The 10,790-nt window shown below is 45.7% G+C and overlaps 2 protein-coding genes across 9 annotated transcripts in view; one reads left to right on the top strand and one right to left on the bottom strand.

Annotated features, from left to right (window-relative positions):
• The window catches only part of BID (BH3 interacting domain death agonist), a 20,817-nt gene extending 18,721 nt beyond the window's left edge, over positions 1-2,096 (top strand). The window contains exon 7 of the mRNA XM_017891324.1: positions 656-2,096. Coding sequence (XP_017746813.1) covers positions 656-667 — 12 coding nt within the window. The 3' untranslated portion in view covers positions 668-2,096. The remainder of the gene's footprint in view (positions 1-655) is intronic.
• A 5,337-nt stretch (positions 2,097-7,433) lies between these two features.
• The window catches only part of BCL2L13 (BCL2 like 13), a 115,202-nt gene continuing 111,845 nt past the window's right edge, over positions 7,434-10,790 (bottom strand). For 6 of the 8 annotated variants that reach the window (XM_017891331.1, XM_017891334.1, XM_017891335.1 and 3 more), the window contains one exon: positions 7,434-9,928. In XM_017891331.1, coding sequence (XP_017746820.1) covers positions 9,071-9,928 — 858 coding nt within the window. In that variant the 3' untranslated portion in view covers positions 7,434-9,070. The remainder of the gene's footprint in view (positions 9,929-10,790) is intronic. The other 2 variants (XM_017891337.1, XR_001889040.1) reach the window with 2 other exon arrangements.

Consider the following 10,790-nt stretch of genomic DNA (forward strand, 5'->3'; position numbering starts at 1 on the left):
AAGCTCTGCCTCCCGGGTTTACGCCATTCTCCTGCCTCAGCCTCCCGAGTAGCTGGGACTACAGGCGCCCGCCTTGTCGCCCGGCTAGTTTTTTTTGTATTTTTAAGTAGAGACAGGGTTTCACCGTATTAGCCAGGATGGTCTCGATCTCCTGACCTCGTGATCCGCCCGTCTGGGCCTCCCAAAGTGCTGGGATTACAGGCTTGAGCCACCGCGCCCGGCCCCTGAATATAAATCTTAAATCAGGCATTAAACCCAGCTGAATTGTTGGAAGAAGGTAAGCCTGAGGCCATTCCTGGACAGCTTTTACCAACACCCATGTAAAGGGGGAATGAGTGGGCAAGACGTGTGCGGCTGTCTGTATGGACAGCTTACCAGAGACTGACGGCTGAGGCAGAATCGTGATTCCTCTAACCCAGCAGGGGCCTCCTGACAGTCAATGCCTCGGAGATGTGAATAGCCACCTCACCGCCTGAACAGCCTGTTTTTGCAGTTGCCCCCATGTAGCAGAAAGGATGCACGGATAGGACTTTAGGGCTCTGCAGAACATGTTTTTGCATAAACCCCAGCTTTGCTCCGCTGTGGCACAGAGCTCTGGAACCTAGTTTGTGAATGAGCCTAGCTGATTCTGGCTTTTTCTCCTTTCTTGCTCTAGGGGATGGACTGAACCGACAGTTCCAAAAGTGTGACTGGCTAAAGCTCGATATGGTCACAGCCATGTAGCTGCTTCCAGTGTAGACACAACCCTGGCATAACAACAGCGTTCCTAGAGAAGACGGGCTGGAAGATAGCTGTGATTTCTGTTTTAAAGACAATGTTTTAAGCTTATAACGCATTCTAAAAGAGCCACATTAATATACTTGAATGAAAATATCAATTTACACGTATTTGAATGACCTTCGTATCATCCACACATGAATCTGCACATTCGTAAATCTACACATGGTGCCTTTATTTCCGCTGTGCAGGTTCTCACTTGAAAATTAAATTGAAAAGCAGGTTTCAAGGAAGTAGAAACAAAATACAATTTTTTTGGTAAAAAGAATTACTGTTTATTAAAGTACAACCATAGGGGATGGTCTTACAGCAGGCAGTATCCTGTTCGAGGAAAACAAGAATTGGAGAGGAAAGGAACATACCCCTTACAAATGAAAAATTCCACTCAAAATAGGGACTATCTTAATACTAAGGAACCAACAATCTTCCTGTTTAAAAACCAAATGGCCCAGAGATTCGGAACTGAAGTGCTGCACTCAAACAGTGGGACCGTCCGGCCCCAGTACGTAGGCGCTTGACCTTCTCAATTTCATCTCCCTTTGTTTGAGTCAAAAAGAACCACTTGTGGTTCTAAAAGGTGTGAAGGTGGTTTAAGGGCCCAGGTCAGCCACTGTTTACAAAATCAGGTAACAAACGGCATGCACCTTTTCTCCTTCCATGACATCAAGGCTTTGCTAAAGACATTAAGCCACGGGTGCCAGAAGCTACTGCGATGCCCCGGGAGTAGCCTGGGAAGTTTACAGAAGCTGTAGACTTCCAATTTCTAGCCGTACGCTCGGCTCATCCATGCCTCAGAAGTGCATCTGGAGAGAAGAGGTTTCTATGCATAAAAGATGAAAGAGCAGTTGGACTTTTTAAAAATTCAGCAAAGTAGTTCCCTCTCCTAGGGACAGTCAACACCAAGTCACTTAGGTAGTACCAAAATAAGGAAGAGCTTAGCTTTAGAAACAGTGCAACACTGGTCTGCTGTTCAATGGGAAGCTATGTCCTAGGAATCAGTTTAAAAGCACGACGGTGGATGCTGGGTCTGTATCACACACATTGCTGTGAACAGGAATCTCCTGTGACCACAACAGGAGGCTACTGGAGACGCGTATGAGTAAGGGCACTGACGGACTCATGATTTCGTCTTACCACTTTCCTGTTCCATAAGAGTTTAAAATCATCAGAAAAGAAAAACAAACTCTATATTGTTCAGCATGGAATACATACCACGCTAGGGCTGGCTCAATTGAAGTGGGCAAAAGGTTGCAAATACTAAAAAGAAATGCTGCCGTGCAGCGTGAAGGCCATGGTTTGGAAATAAATCTTCCTAAAACAATGACTTTTCCTGTTTTGGAGTGGACTTTTAAAAAAGTTTCCTGACCACAATGGAAAAAAGGTTGAACCACGCTACACCTACACACCGTCCATACATCAGCCATTATAATCAGATTCTCACTGGGGGAGGCATTTTATTCCCAAAGGGGCTATACCAGCGTCACCCGGAACTAATGGAAAAGGGCTCTAGAGCAGCAAATGACTGGCCTATCATCGCTCACTGCCTCTCCCACAGCATCTTCACCTTATTCTGTTTCACTTGAGTTCAGACAGTAGGCCGCCATTTTATTACAGCTTATAACAGGCCTTAGTGTAAATTCTTCCAGACCAAGTCTGAGATACCGTCTTGGTTGTAAAGCAAAGCCAACATTAGAAACAGATTGCATTGTCTCAAACACAGCTGCTCCAGTCTTCAGCACTTCCCAGCCATGGTGACTCAGGCATATCCTGGCAGTTGGTGGATTTTGCCCTGTAACACAACCCTTGTGGAGATGACTGAAAGGTGATTTTAATTCAGAGAATGTGTTTTCTTTTCTGTTTTAAAAATATTCGAATGAAGTGATGGAAATTCCTTTGTTAAACATCAAAAGCTTTCTCCTTGAAAAGATGCTTGGTGTATCTGAAAGTCACGTGGGACATTTGGTGCATTCCGAAGGTCAAGGCATTCCGGAACTCTCCTCTTAGGACCCAGCATTAACTGCTGAGATACTCAAGACTTCCTTAAAGGGTCACAGCGCTAGTGCCTGGTTTTATTGTCCAACAGCTTTATTAGTTGTGCTGAGAACTGGAATATAGAGAGTCCTTTGAATGTTACGATCTTGTTTTCAGAACCTGGAGTCAAACCAATTAAGTATGGACTTACAAAGACAATTGATCACATGAAATGATACCGCCTAAGTCAAGGGCATAGAGTTACCATGTGGATAGAAAGATGAGTCCATCGATTATCTTCAAATCCCATGTGTTCTCACTAGCACATTGCTTCTGACAGAGTAACTCACAGATTTGAAGTTTGTTCCTTTCCCTGATGAAGAGGAGATTGATCAAAAGGTAGCAGACAGGAGGGAAGAGGAGCCAGAATGAGCCACAATGGTCAGTTCAGCAAAGCAGAGCGGCTGCACAGAGGGCCCATGGCACTCACACAGAAAAAGGAAACATGCTGCCTCAGCAAAATGCCCATGTTAACCGAATTATCCAAATCACCAATCAATGCTGGTATTTCTGATCGACAGCATTTGAGCAAACACTAAACTGACCTGAATTAAGGAATGAGTTAGGTAGGAAGAGGCACCTTTAATCTGGAGGAAGAAATGGAAGACTGTAATGGGAAAAATGCAGGTCTAGTAGAAAAATGTTTTCCTTTGATGCTGGCCAAGGACCCCTCTACATAATACAGTTCTCTTGCTGGAAAGCATCAGGGACAGAGTTATTCCAAGCTCTGCAACAGGGAAGACTGTACTTTGACCTTCTTTTCCTGGGGAAAGAGAACAACTGGTAGTCTTAAAATGTCAAAACTTTTCTTCTAAATAGTACATTCATTAACTAGTTTCTTCTGGTGGTGCAAAGAACACTCCCCACAGTGAGCAGGATCACTATACAGTTTCCCCTGAGGAGAGGTGAGAGCGGCAGAGACTCACCTGGAGGCAGCTGCTACTTTTTAACTGATGACAAGGCCTTGCAAATACCCCCGAGAACAATTTCACTGTGCGCTCGCAGGGCAGCAGCAGTCTGGTGTGGGCTCCTGTGGTGTAGACATCAAATGTGGAAGACCTGATGGTGTTAGCGTGTGAGGATGCCAGGCTGAAGCGAAACAGCCTTGCGAAAAGAAAGGGAAGATGCCATTCTGGCTAACACGGTGAAACCCCGTCTCTACTAAAAATACAAAAACTAGCTGGGCGAGGTGGCGGGCGCCTGTAGTCCCAGCTACTCGGGAGGCTGAGGCAGGAGAATGGCGTAAACCCGGGAGGCGGAGCTTGCAGTGAGCTGAGATCTGGCCACTGCACTCCAGTCCGGGCGACAGAGCGAGACTCCGCCTCAAAAAAAAAAAAAAAAAAAAAAAAAAAAAAAAAAAAAAAAAGGGAAAGGGGGGTGTGCTAATATTTTAGTGGCATGCACTTTCCAACTCTCCATGGAGCTCTCTTTATAGATGAGGTCACTGAACGTCCCTGTTCTGTACCACAGAACTGGTGTTCTCCAGCCAAGGTGATAACTACCATGATGTGCTGTGGAATGTCCTAGGTTTTCACACCGGGAGGGCCTTCCAGGAGCCGACATACTTGCAGCCATACCTGGTCAACCCTCCTAAGTCCCCAACCTGTTGGAGTGTCTGTCCAGAGGCCCAGCAGTGCTTCCAGGTATTCCCCCACTTCACTCCACAGCCCTACGCTTACGATGGCATACGCAGGGGAGAAGGGACACACTCGAACAAACAGAAAGAGAGCGAGAAATGCATCTGCTGTCTTCACCCCCTTCACTTAGCACTTTGTGATAATTGCTGGGACAGATTGCCTAACCTTGTTTATAAGCAAAAATATTTAATCAAGAAAGCTAATGAAAGCTCATCAGCAATGCCTGTGAATTCTGTAACCACAAAGCATCTCACTCAATGTCTACACGGAAAACAGCTACATAATTGGAAGCTGAGACCAGTCCTGGACGTAACCCTCACTCTTGTTGTTTGTAGTAGAACATGCTTAATATTTAAGTGAGCCTATATGGTGACTTTGTACAAATTAAGACTTCCCTTCTTCCAAGGCCCACAGCATGGCGAGCAGAACACAGGCTGCACATCGGAATTTGTCCCGTCAGTCCTTATGCAGTAAACAACTGGCGCAACTGTTTGCAGGGGACCTGCCAATACTGCTTTGCGGGCCAGGAAAATGATAAAAACTGGCAAAATCATTGCCTTGCCTCTCCTATGCTTGAGGACATTAGAAAAACTAACAAACTCTGGGCCTGGGCACAGTGGCTCATGCCTGTAATCCCACCACTTTGGGAGGCCAAGGTGGGTGGATCACGAGGTCAGGAGATCGAGACCATCCTGGCTAACACGGTGAAACTCCGTCTCTACTAAAATACAAAAAAATTAGCCAGGCGTGGTGGCGGGCACCTGTAGTCCCAGCTACTCGGGAGGCTTAGGCAGGAGAATGGCGTGAACCCGGGAGGCGGAGCTTGCAGTGAGCCGAGATCGAGCCACTGCAGTCCAGCCTGGGCGACAGAGTGAACTCTGATTAAGTTCCTCATTCTGTAATATGGGAATAAAAGGAATACAAACAGCGATTAGAACTGTGAAGGTGAAATAAGGTATGTGAGAGCACTAGAACCATCTCTGGCATGTTGTAAATGCTCAACTACTATTTGGTAAAATTATAATTATCGACATGAGGTTTTTTTAGGAAAAATTATACACTCTAAACTCAAATGGATGTCATAATCAGGAGATTATCACTAAGGGCAGGTCTTGGTGCACCAGAGAAGAGGAAACATTCTAGTATGCAGTGTGTCGCTGAGATGTTAAATGAGATAATGCTTGTGTGGGAATTTGGGCAGAAGCTCTAAGTCGTGTCTGTTAGCAATCCGATAGCCTACAAGGCCGTCTTGATGGATATGATCACCACCTCAAATTCTTGGAAAGATAAGTTTGTGTGGAAAGACGTAAGAAATTAAGAGAAAGGGAAACAACTTCTTAGCTACATTTTATTTCTATAAAACATCTCTTAAAATAATTCAAACACTGAACTGTCCACATCTCATACCTTTCAGGAGAAAGGAAAGGAGCAGGCATTACTTTCATATTATTGAGGGAATCAGCCCAAAGCCTGAGGAAATTAATAGTAGCTGTGAGTCAAAGCCATGTCTCCAGGTTCACGGCTCACTCCCCCAGGACAAGCCTAGGTAGGTAGTGGCTGCATCTGGTACCCCTGGGACAGAAATGCAGGTGAGAAGGGTCTCAAGAATGCCTCGAGGGGGAAATGGGTGACCCAGAAGGTCCACAGTTGTATTTCTTGATCTAGAATGTTCTCTAGAAGGAAATGAGAGTCCCCTTAAGGCACACTGTAGGTACTGACTGATTTCTGTGGGCCCAGAATTATCACTTTAATACAGAGAGGATAAATTGGCATTCTTCTCCCCCCGCCCCCAATAAATCATTACCTTCAACAGAGCAGTTGAGATGAGGTCTAAGGACTAACAAGAACTTTTCGCCGGGCGCGGTGGCTCAAGCCTGTAATCCCAGCACTCTTTGGGAGGCCCGAGACCCGGGGATCACGAGTCAGGAGAAGTCGGACCCATCCTGGCTAACCGGTGAAACCCCGTCTCTAACTAAAATAAAAACTAAGCCGGGCGAGGTGGGCGGGCGCCTGTAGTCCCAGATAGCTCGGGAGGCTGAGGGCAGGGAGAATGGGCGTAAACCCGGGAGTGCGGAGCTTGCAGTGAGCTGAGATCGCGGCCACTGCACTCCAGCCTGGGACGACAGAGTGAGACCTCTGTCTCAAAAAAAAAAAAAAAAAAAAAAAAAAAAAAAAAGAAACTTTTCTATAAACAAGTTGGATTTATTCTGAACCTTTCCTTTACCTTCACTTAGAGGGTATGTAAGTTGGAGGCAGGAATGGCCTACTATCAGCTCCTCCCCCAAAAAGGAAGGGGAGCTTGAGAAATCGTTTTTTAAATGTATGAGCAAAAAGCAGGAGCACAGTCCTCATGAGGTAAGGAAGTGAAGGAAGAATGGGGATGCTGCCACATCCTGTTAACTCAGGAGCTGACCAAGAGTTACCTAGAGAAAGCCAATGGAAAACACTAGCTCCATTACCTAGCAAAATACAACTGACCAAATCACTGTGGCTGAGTGTTTAACAGGTGGGGAAATAAAGCAGCAAGTAGCCGCTTCCATACCACATTTCTTCCTTATTCTTTTGTGGGCAGCACAGACTCAAATATCCTAAGCCTCATGAGCACCTCCTTTCAGCAGCTCAGAGATGAACCTGGCTTCGATCAGCGCTTGAATCTGCTCAGCCAGCGGAGTATCCAGAGTTGGCAAGTGTTAATATTGGAACTCCAAGTATTTTATCACTTTTTAAAAATCAAGATAACTCACCAGTTTTTTCTGCTCTTCACCTATGCAAACACAAATAATAGCAATTAGAATACAGAATAATCCGATGCAACTATCAGAGCCCATGAAGAAAAAAATTGTTGCCTCGCTAATCCCATTCCCCCACTCACCTCTAATTACTTAATCCAAGTACACAAAACCCTTAAAACATCACTCCCTCAGTGGGACACTAAAACACGCTACACGATAAAGCTGGAAAGACACACCAACGTACTCCCAGACCTGGTTTTGACCAATTTTTAAACAGTATTGCTTTAGGGAGATTTTATTTGAAAACATAAATTTCAAAAAGAAAGCACATTTAAAACATCAGGTTTTGTGATCAGGGTAGGTAAAGTATTTTTATTACAAATTTCAGGATCTAAAAAATAATTTATTACATTTACTAAGATAAATCTAAGATGACCTTTTTAAACCAAGCCACATGTGCCCTGCATAGTGACGTCGGGACCCTCGGGCATGGAAAGATGCAGGTCTACTCTTCCTTTAGGGCTGGGATCAGCCAGAGGAAAGAAAATTACGCCAATGCTCAACTAGCATATACTGATTAGGACTATTTTGGTTTATGACCCTAGCACTGAAGAATGCAGGTGAAGATGCTGCCATTCTTGAACTCTGAAAGCCAAACTAGAATCTGCAGAGCAGCCTCAGTCTTAAAATTCAAGCTTCTTTTCCTACTTTTATTTCAGTGATATTTAGGACACTCTATATTTCATGAGTTATGATCTAACTGGCTCTAAAAGCCCAAGAATAAAAATCCTTACCACCTAGCAAGAGACCCATAGAACTGGTCAGTAGTAAGACTGAGGTCACATATTAGAAAAAACATACTAGCCCAGGATTAAAGACAGTGACCATCCAGCAACAGAGATGTTGCTGGCAACTAACCATAGTGGTGGGTGACCACTGATGAAAAGTGCTGAAGAGACCTCAGAAGGTCATCCGGGTTATCCTCCTGCCTTGACACAAGACAAATGTGTCTCTGTAGCCAGACTTACTTGCAATTGCACTCACAAGTGGGGACCCCAGATCTCTTTCATGTTATTTTCTCTGTATACATATTTCAAAGATTCCTAAAGGCAGCATTTTTACAAGGTGGAGCTGCAGGAAGCTTCGGGGACTTGGACAGGTCTGAGCAGAAGTCCAGAGCAACCCTCCTCCCATGGGATCTTAGCAGGAACCCGGGGGTGAAGAGGAACAGTGCAGTCCCTGAGAGGCAGCTGAGAGTACGGGCGAGCACCCTCACACTCCAGGATGAGGGGCAGGGAGGGCAAAAAAAGAGTAGGTGCAGAGCCCAGCCTGCTCATCAGGAAAGATGAAATTCTAAGGGGATTAAGAGCTAACGAGTCAGTAGCTGAGGAGCACACAGCTAAGCTCTCTCAGCTGGGAATTCCTATCCCAATTCTTCCTAAGTAAACCCTCCTCCGCTAAAGCAGTGGATCTCCACAGGGGATGTTCACAGGGGACATGTGGCAATGTCTAGAGACATTTTCGGTTGTCATCTCTGGGAGGGGGTGCCACTGGCATCTAGTGGGTGGAGGCCAGGGATGCTGCTGAACATCCCACCACAGAAAATGATCAGAGTATTACTAGTGCCAAGGCTGGGAAACCCTGTCCTGGAGGGGGGCTTTACCCCTAAGGTTCTCAATTTAGCAGGAGCCGAGGCCCTTGGGATTTAGTCAGACGAATGTGAACGCCCCACCTCAAGCCCTAACATGCCTAACATGCCACTGCCACATTGAGCAGAAGTCCCCAGTTATCCCAGAGTGTTCCACAAATGTCCAGACAGCTGCTGGAGGTTCGAATTCCAGCCAGTACAACTCCAACCTTACATCCTTCTGTCTGTTTCTCCTGAAAAGCCTTCTATTTCTTTCTCAGAGCCAGAGCTACCCCGATGGCCATTGCCAGGATGGCAACAGCAGCAGCGCCTCCAAACAGCAGTATAGACTTGCCCTCAGACAGCGGCAGGGGCTTCATCTCGCCGGCGGGGGACAGTCTAGACTTGCCCTCAGAGAGCGGCAGGGGCTTCATCTCGCCGGGAGGGGACAGCTCTTCCCCAAGGCTCTCTTCCCTTGCATTTGTCTCCTTCTCACTCAGCAGCGTTTCTGTGGGTTCCAGTGCGGGGACCACCTCCTCCACTTCAGTAAGTTCAACTGTTGCTGCTTTCACCTCTTCTTCATCAAGTTCTACAAACAGAGATGTAGCAGGGCTGGATTTCTCCACTGTGATCACTTCTGTGTCAGGTTCCCTTGTCCCCAGCAAGGAGGTGGCAGTGATATGTGGAAGCAAGGGGGCTGGGGCTTCAGGGAGGGCCTCTGGCAGCTCCCCCGCTGGCAAGACCACAGAAGCCAGAGCAGCCTCTTCCATGCCCTCGGGCACTTCTTCTTTCTCCACGTGCACGATGTCAGAATTAGAAGAGTTGTTCTCACTCTTCTCTCCAGCTCCGTTGCTGTCTAAGCTTTTCACTTCTTCAGGATCCATTGCAATCTGCTGCCAGGACTCAGGGCCTAGAGAGACTGGTAGGCTTTCTGTGTGCCAGCTCTGGCTAGCTGACAGCGAGACAGGTAAGCTCTCGGACTGCCAGGAAGTGGTCACAGTTGGAGACTCTGGGGGACTGACCTGTCCAGAGTTGTCGCTGGGCAGGATATAAATGTCATTGCTATCTTCTGCAGTGATTCCAGGGTATTCTTCCTCCTCTGACTCAAGACTAAACACAGTGCCCTAGAAACGAAGGACAAGTGTCAATAATAAAAATCTATTTAAAAAATTGACATCAATCTGTAAAGCAAATTCCTTCCTAAACTGAAGTTCTAGGAATGAAACACTGTTTAAATCTACATAGTTTCTGAATGGAATGCATTTATTTGTAGGCCAATACAGAGAAACAATTTTCGACAGGCTTCTGAGCAGTTTCCTTGAAACTAAAAAATCATGAGTTAATTTACATTCAGTATAATTCACATACAGGCTGAGTGCATCCTCATCTGAAAACCTGAAATCCAAAATGCTCCAAAATCTGAGATTTTTTTATTTTATTTTTTAGATGGAGTCTTGCTCTGTCTCCCAGGCTACAGTACAGTGGCATGATCTCGGCTCAGTGCAACCTCTGCCTCCCAGGTTCAAGCAATTCTCCTGCTTCAGCCTTCCCAGTAGCTGAGATTACAGGCACCCGCCACCATGCACGGCTAACTTTTTTAGTAGAAATGGGGTTTCACCAGGCTGGTCTGGAACTCCTGACCTTCAGTGATCCACCCATCTTGGCCACCCAAAGTGCTGGGATTACAGGAGTAGGCTACTGCACCCAGCCCAAAATTCAAAACTTTTTGAGCGCTGAAATGACATCACAAGTGGGAAATTCCACACTTGACCTCATGTGATGGGTTGCAGGCAAAACAGTCAAAAATCTGCTTCGTGCACACAAAATATTATATATATGTTTATATTATAAATATTGTATATTTATATTATATATTAATATGTTAATATTATATAAAATTACCTTCACTCTGTATGAGGTACATACAAAAAGAAGTAAATTTCATGTTTGGACTTTCCCATCCCCAAGGCATCTCATCACATATAT

Source organism: Rhinopithecus bieti, unplaced genomic scaffold, assembly GCF_001698545.2.
Source record: "Rhinopithecus bieti isolate Rb0 unplaced genomic scaffold, ASM169854v2 scaffold_20777, whole genome shotgun sequence".
NCBI lineage: Eukaryota > Metazoa > Chordata > Mammalia > Primates > Cercopithecidae > Rhinopithecus > Rhinopithecus bieti.